Here is a 17,813-nt window from a genome sequence, read left to right on the forward strand (position 1 = left end):
GCACCACACGCTGGAATTGAACTGGGATCCCTGTGAGGCAGCAGTGCTAACCACTGAGGGGCATAGATAGGGTGAACAGCCAAGGTCTTTTCTCCAGGATAGGGGAGGCCAAAACTAGAGGGCACAGGTTTAAGATAAGAGGGGAAAGATTTAAAATGGACCTGAGGGGCAATTTTTCATACTGAGGGTGGTTCGTACATGAAACGCACTGCCGGATAAGTGTTAGAGGTGGGTACAACCACAGCATTTTTTAAAAATTTGGATAGGTACATGGATAGGAAAAGCTTAGAGGAATATAGGTCAAACACAGGCAAATGAGACTAGTTTAGTTTAGGAAGCCTGGTCAGCATGGACAAGTTGGATCAAAGGGCTTATTTCCATACTCTTATCACTTTTGCGTTTGGGAAATTGGGAGTAATTTCACACCTCTTTGTCAGGAGTGTATCAGGAGATCTTTTACAGCCACCTGAGCTAGCAAGCTGGATCACACTTAATGTATCATGCAAAAGAGAGTACTTCCAACAGCGCAGCACTCTCTCGATACTGCACCACACTGTTAGCACAGACCTTTGTGCTCAAGTCCCAAAGTGAACTTCAAATGGTAACCATAAACGGCAATAAAATCAGACACCTAGAAAACAATACCCTCACTGTTGAAATGATGAAAGTCTAGAAGCATGTCCCATTTTGACCACATATGTCAACACCTGGATCAGTGTCAGGATATGAAAAAAAAAAATCCTATACTAGACTGGAAACTCTTAGGACAAGGATAGCCAGCTTTCCATCAAGTATGTCCACATGAACCAGTTGCAACACATTGCTTGCTTCTGCTAGAACAGAAGAACCTGAAGGCATGGGTAGAGGGGCACGCATCAAAATTAGAGTTGGAGTAGAATATGCATAAAGATCAGTGAAAAATAAAATGTTCCAGATATGGTAGATCTAATGGAAGAGCCTAACTGTAAAAAGAAGTCCTAATCATTAGGTAATTTTTTCACATGACCAGCCAGTTACTGTGTCACAGGGAGCTTTCCCCATTAAGTTGAATTTACTCAAACTCCACATGTCATTGGTTTTAAATGACATGGGAAGAGGCACGTAGCTCTTTGATTCAGTACTGAATCAGGTCTGTAATGGCTCTTGTGGCACAATGGTAGCATCCCTACCTCTGAAACAGGAGGCCCAGGTTCAAACCCCATGCTCCAGAGATATGTAATAATATCCTTGAATAGATCAATTAGAAAGTATCTGGAAACAGGTCCATCACAACCTTCAAAAAATTTTCAGTGAATTTGACTGTTCCCATCATCAATACTTAATTAAACATTGTTGCTCTGGGGTTTACCAAACTAAGCAGCACTTTGGATTTCCATAGCGCCCTTCTCAAACTCCGTTGAGTTATTTTTTATATTTATTCACGAGATGTGGCCTCCCAGGCTAGTTTACTGCCCACCCCCAATTGCCCAGTGGGCAACTAAGATTTAACTACATTGGTCTGAAGTCATGTAAGCCAAGGTAAGGGTGGTGGATTTTCTTTGCTAAAATTAGATAGATTTTTACAATCAACATGGCTGCCATCAGTCTTACTTTCAATTTTGATTTTTTAATTTAAATTTCACCATATGCCATACAAGGATTCAAACCCATGTCCCCACAATGTTAGTTATAAGTCCTGTGACAGTACCAGTGCACCAATGCTTTCCCTCAACCTGCCTGGTGCACACAAACCATATCTCCAGAGTGTTAGCCTGACCATTCTAGATTGGTACTCCAATGAAATTATTACTACAACTGTGCTTCCTCAAAGAGGTTCCAAAGTGTTTTAAGGACAATCAAGGATTTTGAAGGCACAGACATTGTTGCAACAGAGGAGCCCATCTCTGCAGTTCATGGGCTCTTGCTGTGCAATGAGATATGGTCAGATCACTTGTTTTTCTCCTTTAAATAGTCCTCAGTTTAGTATCTCACCCAAGAAACAGCATAAAATATATTTTTTAAAACACGCATTAGTGGAATAGCAAGATCTAACTATGAAGTTTGCATTAAATGTAGTGGAACCTTTAGGTGATGAGGGTAGATAATCAGCTGATCACTATGCTTCACAGTCGTCTCAGTTGCTGAATTATTGAACTGGGTTCAAATAAATTTGAAAAAACAGATCCTATTACAACACTGACAAATCTGTTCTTATTCTATTCATATCAGTGCTGCAACAGCCTTGTTTACAGACAAGTCTTTCTCAACCAAAAGACAGCAGTACAATTTGTGACACACCCACCTGGTTATAGGTTGGCATGACCATTATTTTGTGTGCCAATGCAGATTAATGGCAAAAAGCCAGGGAACAAATCATTTCCTACTTTTTGATGTGGTTTAACTGGATTGTTTTGACTCTACTTTTTACGCTGAAGGGAAACGTGAAATTATAGATTCCCTGTTGTGCAGATAGAGGCTATTTGGCCCATTCAGTCTGCATCAGCAGTCTGAAAAGCATCCCACCTAGACAAACCCACATTTATCATGGCTAGTCTAACTTCCCTACACATCCTTGGACACTACGCGCAATTGAGCATAGCCAATCTACCTAACTGCACATCTTTGGACTACGGGAGGAAACCACAGCACCCAGAGGAAACTTGAGCAGACACAGGGAGAATGTGTAAATTCCACACAGGCAGTCACCAGAGACTGGAATTGAACTAGGGTCCCTGCTAACCACTGTGCTGCAAGTTAAAGCTTAAGCATGTGTTTAGTGCCAAGTGTCACAAAGAGGGTTCATTTCCTTGTTTGAAAATTCTTGAAGTTAGTAGCAGGAATTTGGGTGATTTCCTAATCAGTTTGGGCCATCTATGTACTAGTGAGCCGCTGGAGAGGCCAAAAACATTTGAAACATTCAACTGGTGTACAGCCTCTCTTTAAAGTCAAGTTGTATTGACTTTACCAGAGGAGCTACAGTTCACTTCAAGCAGCACTCTGGTCAGAAGACAAGCAGCAAGTGCATTGGGAATTTACAGCACTTAAATAAATACTAAGATGAACAATGAAACCCCCAGCTCAGAATTCATAATCCCAATCGGCCCACAACTATAGTACTCAATTCAGCTTGTCTGGCTTGGCTACAACTTCAGTGATCTGCCTGACATTGCAGGTTGTGCAGTTTATCTCTTGCCTCACCCAATACTCAAACATGACAGCAATTAAGGGGTCTTAGCTCAATCCACAGGCCTGGAGTCAGCACTTCCAAAATGGAAAATAACCCCTAACTTACTCAGATGTATTCTGAAAAATAAAAGTCTCGAAAATCAGAGCAAAGAAGGAAACCACTTAAACCATCACCCAGGTGATGTACAAACTTTGATATATTTTGCCCTGTTACATGGGCATTTCAAAAAGAACAACACACAGACGTTTCAAATGGAGTTTTATTAAAGATAATCTTAATCTCCTGAGTTCACCATCAGTTGGGCAGCATCTGCAGAATAGTTACATTTGTTTTTATGTTTGACAAACAGTTGAGGTTAAGATATAAATACTTATTCCTAAATTTTAAGAAAACAACCAATAAAAAATATTTTAAATCGAACTTGACCTAAACAAAGTCACATTCCTGAACTGTCTACCAAAGAGTTTGCTGCTTAAGGTCAATGTTAAGCATCAGTTTCAGATCTGATTAAGGTAATCAATTTGTATTAAATACCATTTAAAAAAAAAGCCAAAACTTGCATTTACATAGCACGTTTAACAAAGTATTTCACAGGAAGTTTGCGAAGCCACCTCAGAAGCAGTTGACCTGTACGTACAAGTGCATACAGGGAAAGGAGCTCAAATTCGATGTTCTGCAATCTGACGACATGGACACACAGAATGCACACCATTTTTTGACCTAGTGTCACTTTCACATGCTCTGCATACTCCAGTCGAGAGTGTGGTGCTGGAAAAGCACAGCAGCTCAGGCAGCAGAGGAGCAGGAGAATCGATGTTTCAGGCAAAAGCCCTTAATCATTCTCCAGCTCCTCGGATGCTGCCTTGCCTGCTGTGCTTTTCCAGCACCACATCTCTCAACTCTGATCTCCAGCATCTGCAGTCCTCACTTTCACTTCTGGATACTCCAGTGCTGATCTCCAATTGCTCTTGCCCGGTCCTGATCTGTCATCAATAGAATAAATCTCCCTTAGAGTGGCTCATGATAAATTGTATTTTTTAAAACTCATCTTCACTTTTTTTTGCCTTTGGCCCTGATGGTCTTTCCTTTTTTGGTTAGTTCCTATTTCTTTTCCTTTGGTTGTATTTTCTCTTCTCTTCATTTTTCTCATGCACTTGGATTCATTTGCATGTATTTTGGCAGGAATGGGGGGGGGGGGGGGGGGAAGTTATAAAAAAAGAGTATACTGGGCACCAGTAGCATTTGCTTGGGCGGAAACAGACCTGATATTCCTTCAATTCATCCAGCTGTCACCTGAAGTTTCCGCATCACAAATAAAAGGGGTTTTCCCCTAAAATGGGGAAGCAACTGATCATATGTCAAAAGCAGCTCAAATTGAATCGGATTTCTGAAATGCAGAAGTAGGATTATTACTTCTTTAGTTAGACTAAAGGACAGTAAATAACAGGGGCTCCCCCAAAATAATGGGGAAATTCTTTTGGAGGTCCTTGGCCTGCAATTTAAAGGCAATGCACAACAAGCTTACAAGTGGGATTTTGAAATGCGACAGTATCAAGACTGGAGTCAGGTAGATACACCATAGTAACTAAAAGGATATGGGGGAGCAATTGTAGTGAGCTGATGGGGAAGAAATAAAACAGAAGCACTGAAATAAATCAGGGATGTATATTTTTGGAGAAGGCAAGGAAGAAAAAGGGTCTCCTACTTATGGGAAACATATGCATGGAGAAAACAAAATTGTGGTGCTGCTATAAAACAACTGTCACTAGGTAAAAGCAATGCAGCCACAGGATGACCAGTGACAGCCAAGCTGTCCAATCTACTTTCCAAATGTTCACACTTTACATTTCAAAACTGCAAGTGCAGGTTATGCCATAAACAGGACCAAGAGACATTACACATTCAGAATAAACTGACATAGGGATGACATTTGAGAAGAGTATTAGAACTTAAAAGTCAATTGACAAAACAATTGAAGAAAGATAGCTTGAGTGTTAATGATTTATTCAAATAGGTGCAACCAGCTTTGGCACGTGCAGACTTTTACTAAATTGAAGGTCTTTCTGTGTAGGACTTACAAGGTTAATGTGAAGCTAGTCATTAGGTTTCTAAAAAGTACAGATCTTTGAAAAGATTCCCACAACTGTAAAAGTGATCTCAAATCATTTTCAGCTCATTGGCCATACAGTCATGGGAGAGGAGATCGAGTGAAATAAAAGCCATATTACGGCAGGGAGATACTTTTCAGAGAAGGGTTGCTGAAACTGCCCAGAGAATAGCAAGTGTAGAAGGAAATAAATAATGCTTCCGTGTTGTATTGTTTTATTTGGTGAACTCAGTTTATTTAAAATGTTTAACTGAAACCACTCACTGCAATGAATTATTTGGCATTATAAAAGAGAGCTTTCATAATGCATGCTGAATTTAAAATTGGGACTCAGGCTTATGACGTTTTTAAATGTACTAGACTAGGTATCAAGCTGGCAAGGTCTGGAATAATTTGATATAAATAATACTACTCAGAGGATGTTAACCCCATCTTAATTATGTTCACCTTTCTATCACGAAGAAGCAACAATTGCAAAGTCTGATCAGTCAACTGGATTTTTTTGTGCACTCATTAAATTGGATGCCAGCTTTGAGGTGTTAGGAGTTATATGCTATAAATGAAACATCCTGAAATTGAGAATGTTAATGGCAAGCAAAACTAAAATAAAACCCAGTTTTAAATTCTTATCAGTAGGTGACCAAAAGAATATTGAGACAGTTTGTTTTTAAGTGATGTTTCACATAGAAATAGTATAAAATTAAGTAAAACAGGAAATGTTATTTAACTCAAGAAGCTAAGAAAGTAAGTTAAAGTACTCTAGCTGTTAAAACACTGACTCTTTGTGGGGGCACTGCATGGTGAATTCTATTTGCCAAATATTGTGAAAGATTCTATACAAGGAGCTAACTGAAGATAATATACCCATTGAATGCATGTAGATAATCAGTCATTTAGGGATAATGTTACTCTTTGAAAAGTGCTGGCTTGAAACAAATGAAGAAAAAAAAATCTCTAAAATGAAATGGATGGATGTATTAATCAATTGTTTCACAAAAAATGGTTTGTTCAAGGAAATTGTTAGGGCTTTTAGCGGAGGGCAATCTCGCAATGATATGCTTTGTATAGACTATGGGGAAGTGCTTTTAAAATTGGATTACAAGTCTAGTGGTGCAAATTAACTGTTTCACTTAAAGAGGAAGGGACTCCATTACTTGTATTCTGGTATGTTTAATCAAATATGGATGGTGAGCCTTGAGTGGGGCTTCACTTGAGAACATATAAAACACTTGTGCTTGTAATGGCTCACTCTGCAAGAAATTGTAAGACTGAGTAAAGGTGAGCGTTCAAGAATGGAACAACTGATGTCAGATTAAACAGTCTGCAATTCCTGATTTTCTCTCTTTTCTTGAATAGCAGTTCTATAATTATTCACTTCCTCTCCATTTGGACTGTTCTAAAATCCATTGACGTTTAGAAAATCATAACCAGTGCTTTCAATATCTCCCATAACCGCCATGGCCAGGTAAAACCAGCCAAGTCAAGTTTGCTTTCTGTACTGTCAATGAATCAGTTGCAGGGACACATCAGGGCATAAAGCTGAAGGATTGGAAAGAAATTTTAGAATCTACCACTTGTGTTTTCTTCCACAGGATGCTTATTTAGCTCAATTTCAGTTTGCATCAGAAATAATAGCAACCATCCTACTTAGATAACATCAGCCAAAAAGCTGTGTAAGAACAAACTGCGCATTACAGGCTAACAGAAACTGCCTTTGGAAGTTTTCATAAAGTCGTACACTCTACCTGACTAACTTTCCTGTTCGAGCTGCTGTCCAATTCGCCAGTGTCCCTCAAAAAGTAATTCTCAATGATGTCCTTTATGTAACATTGCTGCCTGCATACTGGACAGCAAATGAGCCCTGAGAAAGAAAGACACATAATTCAGCAATTTTAAAAACAGGATTGCAAAATACAATAATTTAAAAACAAACTTTTTCCTAATCATTTCCGGTCAGCATCACAAGGACATGTGCTATGGTCAAAGAAACAGACAGTTCAAATGAGACATTACACAGATCTATCAACGGTTTCAATATGCTTTCAATATAAGTGAGTTCAGTTTAAAACTTTCACAGCAGTTAACTTGTCAAAGAGTCAAACTATTGATACAAAACCTCAGTCTCAAACATTTTTGACCTGTTCATGAAAAGTCTTCATGGCCTCTAAAAATGGTAGCATTTTTGGATAGAATTAATACATCTTAATAAATACTTTCCACACAGATTCCCAAATGCATATCCAGAAATAAACCATAATAAAGTCTCCAAGAATAACATCAGAAAAGTTAAAATTAGAGTAAGCAGACTTCAATTTTTTTTGTCTGTGTCTTAAAATGGAATTATGCAATTACTGAGTAACTTTGTGTTAGCAAAGATTTCAGCTTATTCACAGATGAGACTTTGGCACACCCATCCTACAAATGCTCCCCGCTGCCCCAAACTCTTCATGTATCAGTATCTGGCATGAGCGAGATGACAAAGATTTCCATTGCAGGTGATCAAAGAGGTTTCTTTGTTGGGAGTTTCTGTGATCTCTCAAGATCAGGAATACCTTGGGGATTACATGTAGAAATCTGCATTTATATCGTCCATGACATGGGCTATTGGTGTACCAAAGAAGATCTCAGATTAATGCATTTCTATTCCAAATATTGGATATCTATAGGAACCTAGGACTTAGGAGTAGTAAAAGCCTTTTGGCCCTTCAAATCTGTTCCATTATTCAAAAAGTCACAGCTGATCTGATTATGATACCAGCTGCTTTTTCCTGTCTGCACACCATAATGTTCAACTCTCTTCTCTTTCAAAAATCTAATTCAATTTAACCTTGAACAAAATTAAAGATTAACCTTCACTAACTTCATTGGAACAGAATATTACACTTTAACAACCCTCAGGGGAAAAAAACCTGTCAGAGATGTACAGCACAGAAACAGACCATTTGGTCCAACTTGTTCATGCTGACCAGATATCCGAACTTTAATAGAGTTCCATTTGCCAGCACTTGGCCCATATCCCTCTAAACCCTTCCTATTCATGTACCCATCCAGATGCCTTTTAAATGTTGTAATTGTATCAGCCTCCACCACTTCCTCTGGCAGTTTATTCCATGCACGCATCACTTTCTGTGTGAAAAAGTTACCCCTAGATCTCTTTTATATCTTTCCCCTCTCACCCTGAACCTATGTCCTCTAGTTCTGGACTCTTGAAAGGGAGATCTCATTATTTTTTAAAACTTTGTCTTAGTTTTAATCTTCCTTGACAAAAGGAAACATCTTCTTGATCTCATCTGGTACATGAGAGAATGTTTCAATAAGATCACCTCTTAATCTTATTGAATTGGCTACTGGAGGAAACAACCACACTCTTTGATGAAGAGCACATGAAAAGAAGCAGCGTGGAGGCCAATTAAAAATACCAAAAACTCTCAATTTCAGGTAGCAGCTCCAACACCTCTTGCTTCACCAGAATATTAATACATCCCTTTAATGCTGAAAGTGAGTTGTCAATTTAATCAACTTGATGAATCATCAGGTTTGCTGACATTGGTCTCCCATTTATACCATGAAATACAAAAATCCTATACCCTCACAACTTCAGGATGGGACAATGGATTTCCTATTCAGTCCTCAACACATATTCTGATGGTGGTTGTTGTTGACGTCAATGATGAAGCATCAAAGTTCCAAGATTCTGTCTATGAAGCTGGAGTCCCTGAAAATCTTAATGTGGATGCATATGTTGTCAAGGTTGAAGCTTTCGATGGAGATTCAGGTTTGGCATTCTAAATCTGGCATTCTAGTTTTAATCCTTTTCTTGTTTAGCTGGAGGGCAAATAAATCAAAATGAAAATAACAAATCGTTTTAGGGCAATATGGGAAAGTAAACGGTAATAAGTATTAAACAGTAACTATATAGGGATTATGGTCTTTTTTCAATTTCATGGACTATCATTTATGTTTGATTACTTTGATTAAATTACTTGTTATTCTAATAGGGGAGATAGTGATGTAATGATAACGTCATTGGACCAGTGATCTGGAACCCCTGGCTGATGTTCTAGGAACATGGGTTTGAAGCCCACCAGAAGGAAAATGCCGTTTTTGAATTCAATAAAAATCTGAAATTAGCGAAGGCCATCAACCACTGTCAATTGCTGTAAAAACCTATCTGGATAAACTATGTTGTTTAGGGAAGGAAATCTGTCATTCTTACTGATCTTCCAGTGATTCCAGACCCACAACACTGGTCAATTTGTTAAATGTACTATGTGCAATAAGGGTTGATCAATAAAAGAAGTTATCATATTCCTGCTGGATCCTAGGGCTGCTTACTCAGAAGAGAGAGACAACTGGTAGTGATTTAACCTGAGGGTCACCATGCCTTGGACAGTGGAAGAGGTCAAGAAGGAGAGTCTTTCATAGTAACCTCAGCCAGTGTAGGAATTGGACGCATGCTAGTAGCGTCACTCTGCATTGCAACCCAGCTTTCCGGCCAACTGAGCTAACCAATCCCCAAAGTAAAGTCACCACAGTCGTACTGGACTACAGAGCTGCTCTCTTGTTAGAGAGGGATGACTGGTGGTCATTTACCCAGAGGGTCATATCATCTTAGGTGAGAGGAAAGGTTGAGAAAGAGGGTCCTTCATGGTAACCTCAGCCATTGCAGGAATTGAACCCATGACTGTCCTCCAAGGCAAATTTCAGGATATGCAACAATGCAGAGCCACCAAGCAGATGCTGATAGCCAAGTTTGGTACCAAGAGGAGGATGTTGAAACTTTATTACTGGAACAGCACAGCAGGTCAGGCAGCATCCAGGGAACAGGAGATTCGACGTTTCGGGCACAGGCCCTTCCTCAGGAATGAGCAGAGTGTGTTCAGCAGGAGAAGATAAAAGGTAGGGAGGAGGGACTTGGATGTATTTCCAACGCCCCTCCTCCAAGTCCCTCCTCCCTACCTTTTATCTTCTCCTGCTGAACACTCTCTGCTCATTCCTGAAGAAGGGCCTGTGCCCGAAACGTCGAATCTCCTGTTCCCTGGATGCTGCCTGACCTGCTGTGCTGTTCCAGCAATAAAGTTTCAACTTTGATCTCCAGCATCTGCAGACCTCACTTTCTCCACCAAGAGGAGGATCTCAACTGGGATCTTGGGTTCATGTCACACTACAGGTGACCCCAATACAAATACACTCATATACACACACACACACGCACACATACACGGACCTTCTCTCATACACACACGCACACCGTCTCATAGGTATAAGCTCTGTCACACTCGCGCACACGCACACACACTCTCTTCCTCACTCACACACACACACACACACACACACACACACACACACACAAATCTGTGGGGCGAATTTACATTTGCAGATTTGTATTTGCACATACATTCTATTTTGTTCAAAAAGCACACAATCTGTATACAGTCCATGTGACATTTTATAAATTGCTACTTTGGAAATAGAACCAGTCTGACTCAAGGTTGGGATACAGACAGACTCTAACCTAATCTTTAATGCATTGTCTGAGCTGAGATGTCACCTCTCTCATTTTTTATACTGATAAAACTTTAAGTTGTCTTGGGACTGTGACTTGAAAGAAATTCTGGGATTTACAAATGAATCAATCGAATCCTGCCTTCCGATTCTAAGTGATTAAAGACTTAACAGCAATCTAGGTTTGTTCAATACATCACATCAGTTGTATGATACTTTGATCTTTTACTATAAATCCTGCGTCTTATGATCCTGCCCAACTAACTACATGATGAAGGAGCAGCACTCCGAAAGCTTGTACTTTCAAATAAACCTGTTCGACTATAACATGGTGTTGTATGAGTTTTAACCTTTGAATGCATTTTCAACCAAAACAAACAGGAGAGACATGTTTACTTTGCAAATTGGGTTCTGATACAAGCTGGAGATAAAAAATTCTGACAGTCTCAAACCCAACCCCAATCAGTTTTTCTCAGGAGGCATACTGGTCACAAACACTTTAAGCAGGTATCATGACTTGATTTTAAAGAATTTTACTTGTAACCCTTAAAGGCTGGGTTTCCAGTGACTTAGGAATCAGAAGGCACCACAAGGTGCATCCATGAGGTAACTGTATTATGAACCAGAAGCAACAGGAATTTTCCCCTTGCTCCCAAATTTAACTTCACAGGCTCAATTATCAGATTTTTGATCTTTGAGTTCTCTGCTCCGCAATGATATCTCTGCTTTTAGCTGGGGTTACCATCTGTCCACCATTAAGTTTGCTCTCTTTACAGCCCAAATAATTGAAGTGGAATTTACGGGCATATGGGAGGCATTTGGTGAAGAAAAGCAGGATTCCCACTGCCTGATGCCTGCCTGATTAAAAGGCTTGACTTGTTGTAAGAACATAAGAACATGAGAAATGAGAATAGAAGTCAATCATTTGTCCCTATGGCCCAGCTCTGCTGTTCATTGTGATCATGGCTGACTTCCATTTTCCTGCCTGTTGCCTAAATCCTTTGATTCCCTGAAAAATCAAAATCTATCTATTCCAGTCTTAAATAGGTTTAAAAATGGGGCATCCATAATTCGCTGGGGTAGATAATATAAAGAATTAAAATTCCGGGAGAAGACATTTTTCCTGTTCAATTTTGAATGATAGACCCCTTATCCTCAGGTCCTGCCCCATGTTTCTCCATTCATCAGGCAGGGGTAGCAATCTGTCAGTGTTTGTCATGTCAGGCCCCTTTTTTATGGAATCATCTCTCATAACTGAAGAAGGAGTGATATAAAAGAGACCTAAGGGGCAACTGTTTCACGCAGAGGATGGTACGTGTATGGAATGAGCTGCAAGAGAATGTGGTGGAGGCTGGTACAATCGCAACATTTAAGAGGCATTTGGATGGGCATATGAATAGCAAGGGTTTGGAGGGATATGGGCTGGGTGCTGGCAGGTGGGACTAGATTGGGTTGAGATATCTGGTCGGCATGGACAGGTTGGACCGAAGGGTCTGTGTCCATGCTGTACATCTCTATGACTCTAAGTAAATCTTATGATTGAGTGTGTCCTGTGTACTGCGCAATTCTCTCAAAAGTGAATAAACTATCTTGCACGGATAAATTTGTGCAATTCACTGAAAGCCATCCAAGCTAGCTCCAGAGGCATTAGTTGCAGTCCATTCCAAATGCTCCTTCCTACAAGAAAAATCTCCCTTCTGGTGGATTTCACTTCAAGGTGGGATATTACCCCATTTGCGGTGCAGTGGCTTTGACAGAGCTCTCTCCACTGAAGTTTGATTTTGGGTAATCCAAGATGGAAGACGGGAAAAAATTGTGGCTGTCAGAGCTGCTTCTTTTTTGAGGTACCTTCAGTGTTGGACCAGATTTCCTCAAATTCTCGGAGCAATAATTACTGTTTTGTAAAATGTTGCATTGTTTTGAAAATTTGGGGAAATAAACATTGAAACAACAGCACTTTAAAAAGGAGGAAGAGTGACAGTATGGGCGGTGATGCAAAAGGAAAAAGAAATCTACACTGCTGTCTGGTTTCAAGTACCTATGGACATCTAAGAAAAATAAACAAACAGCGAAAAATCACAGCTGACCTTGGAGAAACCTGTGTGTGGGAGCTCACAGCAAGGGAGCAGCTAAGGGTTCAAGTCTATCCTTACTGTTTTACTTTTGTAAATCTACAATAGTGAATAGAGTGGATTTTTTGTTCAATTAAATGTTGTTAATGCGCTTTCACGTGAAGCGATGGAGGCTGGTACAACTACAATTACCACATTTAAAAGGCATCTGAATGGGTTTTTGAATAAGAAAGGTTTAGATCGATTTGGGTCAAATGGGACTAGATTTATTTAGGATATCTGGTCAGCACAGACAAGTTGGACCGAAGTGTCTATTTCTGTGCTGCGTATTTCTATAATCTATTTGCCATACAATATTCCATTACGTCCACACTTCTGGCAGAAATCATCTTATGAAGTGGTAATTTAAGTCCTCTGCTCAATGGTAATACCAGACAGCATCACTTTTACATCTCCAAGCTCCAGTCAAAACTGTAGAGCAATTCCAATGATCCAACAAATTCCAATTCTGTTTCCAATATTAAATAACAACATTTGCACAACTACAATATGACATCAAATGAAGCCTGGAATTATGTTTGTATGTTCTAGTTCAATTATCCATGCCCTATAACAATTCTTCACTTGAAGGTCACTTTTTGTCTTTATGTGCTTTGCAAATGCCACAGAACATCAGCATTAGATTAGATTCCCTACAGTATGGAAACAGGCCCTTCGGCCCAACATGTCCACACCAGCCCTCTGAAGAGTAACCCACCCAGACCCATTCCCCTACAATTACCCCTGACTAACACTACGGCCAATTTAGCATGGCCAGTTCACCTGACCTGTACGTCTTTGGATTGTGGGAGGAAACTAGAGCACCGGGAGGAAACCCACGCAGACACAGGGAGAATGTACAAACTCCACACAGACAGTGGCCAGAGGCTGGAATTGAACCCAATACCCTGACACTGTGAGGCAGCAGTGCTAGCCACTGAGCCACCTTTAACTTTTTAGTAACAACTAACATCAAAACATTTAAACTTGAGTCTGAAACATTTACCAAGTGGTTTGGGACATTTTACCACATTAAAGATGCTACAGAAATCTCAAAACCCAAAACATTTCTATCATTACTGCAACTTGCAAATCAGATTGAGCCAGCACTGTGGACTAAAGATGACAGAGACTCTTTCAGGCTTGATTTCAAAAAGGATAATGGCCAGAACTGATGTAAACCTGTACTACACGGATCTTCCAACGGACAACAGGAAATCCTAGATGTTCAAGTTTACTGCAGTATTCTCCAAGTACAACTTTTCTTTAAGTTGCAGGAAAGACATGCTGGTTAGTAAGGGTACCAGCTGGCACTTGTTATTTTATTCAAATTAGCTTCACTGCAGTCTGCTTCGCTTCTCCCTACCATGTCATAGAGCGATCAAAGGTTGCCTCAAATCGGATAACACCGATTAAATTCTGCAACATGCACCAAACATTTCAGTCAAGAGACCAGGATAAATGGAAAACAGAAAACAGCTTAAACTGAACCAACACATCTGTTGGCTAATTCTAATATAGACACTGTGCAATTCAAACTTTGCAAAAATAAATGCACTTCTGTGGAGCACTGCATTTCCTAAAACAGTCCACCCACTCTGTACACAACTCCATGTACTCAATACTCAAGCTAAGTGATTATAGAGAATCTAAAATGAATGAGCAGTTAATATAACTGGACAGCAAATGCAATGTCAATTTTCTTCCAAAGAATATTAAAAATGCAGTTAATTCCAAGAAAGAGTACAAGAGTTCCAATGCATACACTAATGCTCACTGTGCTACTGCTATCTGAAACATGGAACGCACAAAAAATGATGGGGAGCAGAGTGTCATTGTTTTATCCAGCAACAGCTGGTGATTTGTCCATTCTTTAAACCACAAAAGGATATTTACACTGAAGTAAAGAAACTTAAAAGCTTTTCCATGTTATATATGTGCACACTATCACTGAATTCAAATGTCTCATGTTCAGCGTTAGGGCAAGGGAATGGCAGTGACTTGAAAAAGATATATTTCAGATTGTAGAAAGTAGCAGATAACGGTGTAGCAACAAGTCCCATATTTATTGTTGTGAGGTAGTTTTTGCTTGTCAACCATACCACTTACCTTGGAAGATCCATAGTCAATAAGTATGCTCAAATAAGTTTTAAAATGCTCTTTTTCTGACAAGTTGGCCAATGTAACAGCAAGTGTAGCACTTGCTGTATGTGCCTTCTAGAGTGGAGCAAAGTCCTACAAGTAGCAACACAACAATGCTAGCTGTTGGCTGAGGAGATAAATATTGGCCAGAACTTAGAGGGAAGTTCACTGCTCTCTGAAATATCACTCAAGGGTCTTTTTATTTCCATTTAACTAGGACAGATGGAATCTTGGTTTACCATTTTATCTAAACAACAAGAGCACTACCTCAATGGGATAACATGCTCAGGTATCTAGAGTAGTCTATAACAATCTAGTTCAAACTTTTAGGACTCAATAATATAAATACGCATCACAGAAATGCAAACAGCTTAAACAGAGTGCCTCTAGATGACAGGGATTAAAAGATAAATGCATTTAAATACTAAACGTTTTTCCATATACTGTATAGTGTTTATTAATGCTTTTAAATCAGTGTGGCTATCAAATGTTCCTATGCAGAAGACACTAACTAAACTGATAAAGGTCAAGTACCCACCCAATTTTTTTTTAAATTAGAAATTTCAGTTATTCCATGCTGGAAATATAGAATAATAGATACACAAGCACAGAAACAAAATTGCAAGTTTTCAAAATATCACTGGCAATGAGTATTGCCCCGAGATACAAAACTAACTAAACCAACCCAGATTCCCCACACATTTCCATTTGAAAAAAATGCTGTTTAAAACCCTCATCAAAGCTAACGCTCCATGCTCATGTGTTCTGATTGAATAGGGCTCCTATCTGGTCTAAGGGATTTCCTTGTGTATATTTAAGGCCGAGATAGATTCTTGATCATGAGGGGATTCAAGGGTTACAAGTAAAGGGCAGGCAAGTGGATGTGAGAAATGTCAGATCAGCCACGATCCTGAATGGCTGCACAGGCTTGAGGAGCCCAATCCCGTTCCTATTTCTTGTGGACTTCTATAAATAGTTCACATAATTCATATCCAATACATTTTTCAACAGAACTGGAGTTAAAAGGCAAAGATATACTCACTGATATCAATCAGAATAATTAACAGATGTGCTAATATACCAATACAGTCTGAACATAGAAGCTGCTAAATCTTAGTTAATGAAAACTAGTTGGGTTTTCATGTTATTGCTGATGACCAGAAATATTATTCCTGTTACTGTGCCTGCTTTCAGCATCTTTGGCTGTTTTCTTGATGAATCTGCCTTGATCATAAAGTAGGAACTGGGGTTGTCCACTCATGACCATAGTATTCAGCTCTAATCACAGCTCCTCAATGAAACAATCTGTACAGGGATGCAGCAAGACCACTCAATGTTAAGACATGATTTTTCTTTTAATTCACTTGTGGGTCCTGGGCTAGTCCATAGCTGGCCTTTAGGTGATGTTGGTGAACTGCTTTCTCAAACATCAACTGTCCATGTGGTGTGGGTATATTCACAGTGCTAGGAGGGAGAGAGTTCCAGGATTTTGTCCCAGTGACACAGAAGGAACATTGGAATATTTATAAGCCAAGATGGAGAGTGGCTTGGAGGGCATCTTGCAGGGGGTGGTGTTTCTATGTATCTGCTGCCATTGTCCTTCTAAACGGAAGTATTTGTGGGTTCAAGCCCATGAATAGTAAGTAACCTTCATAACCATTTCATCTTACGATATCAGCTCTTGCCTTTCGACTTCCCAAATCCTACCCTTTAATTAAAAGGCACAAGTCATGAAAGTGATGGAATATCCCCCACATGAACAAACGCAGCTCTACCAAAACTGAAGAAACTCAACACCATTAGAACCAATGAATTCACTTAATTTAATGTAATCAACTCATCAAAACATTCTCGACATACACCAGGGTATCATACCTGCACTACGTATCATTTATAGACGCATCATCAACTTGCCAAGGCTTCTTAGACAACACCCCTTGAACCTGTGCTCTCGTGCTTAGACGAGGGTGGTCAGCAAGAGCATGGGAGCCCAATTATTTCAGACTCACACAGCTTCCTGACCTGGAAATATAACACTGCTCCTACATTACTGCGGAGTCAAAATTTTGCTACACACTCTGCAACAGCACTTTCACTATTAAGATTGCAGCAATTCAGGAAAGCAGCTAATTAATGAATGCAATGAGGACTAGGCTCTTCACCACAGTTATGAAATCCCTCTTCACAACCAACCCCAATCAGGATGGTCTGAGGTCTTCCCACTTCAGCCTTGAAAGAGAAGCCTGAACAGTGCCCAGGCTGCCACCATCCTCCTTTGCCTGGTTCCTTCTCATTTTGAAGCTTCTCCTTTAACTTGTATCACTTTGCTGACTTATATAAAGGATGTGGCTACAGGTACCCACATGGATCCCAGTTATGCCTGTTGCTTTGCAGTGGAACATTCCTACTTTGTCTGTAATTCTCTCTGTTACATCACTGATAGTGTTGCTTTCAACTCTTGTTTAGTAAGCTTCATATTGACAGGTAGGAGAGATCACATTCAGAGTGACAGACAGCTTGAGTGAGTGTACAGTCAGAGGCAGCACGGGGAAAAGGCACTTTATGCTTGCTTTTGTTTTTAAGCTGATAGTTCGTAAGGATTTTTTTTATAAACAGGATAAATTGAAGCCCAGGATCACGGGCCCAGTACAAAAGAATGATATTGCAGGTATTCATTAGTTTGAGATAGCTACTAATTCAACTATTATAGGTTACTTTCAGATTTAGAATTAACAGGCTACCAACTAAAAGAACAGTATGAAATTTTTAAGAAGCAAATTAA

At 39.7% G+C, this 17,813-nt stretch overlaps 1 protein-coding gene across 3 annotated transcripts in view; it reads right to left on the minus strand.

Moving 5' to 3' along the window:
• Positions 1-17,813, minus strand: part of LOC122542166 (transcription intermediary factor 1-alpha-like) — a 112,842-nt gene that overhangs the window by 52,866 nt on the left and 42,163 nt on the right. For all 3 annotated transcript variants that reach the window (XM_043679586.2, XM_043679588.2, XM_043679587.2), the window contains exon 2: positions 7,019-7,134. In XM_043679586.2, the coding sequence (XP_043535521.2) occupies positions 7,019-7,134 (116 nt within the window). The remainder of the gene's footprint in view (positions 1-7,018; positions 7,135-17,813) is intronic.

This window comes from Chiloscyllium plagiosum, unplaced genomic scaffold, assembly GCF_037043375.1.
Source record: "Chiloscyllium plagiosum isolate Xiang-an unplaced genomic scaffold, Cpla_swu_hap1 HiC_scaffold_33, whole genome shotgun sequence".
Lineage (NCBI taxonomy): Eukaryota > Metazoa > Chordata > Chondrichthyes > Orectolobiformes > Hemiscylliidae > Chiloscyllium > Chiloscyllium plagiosum.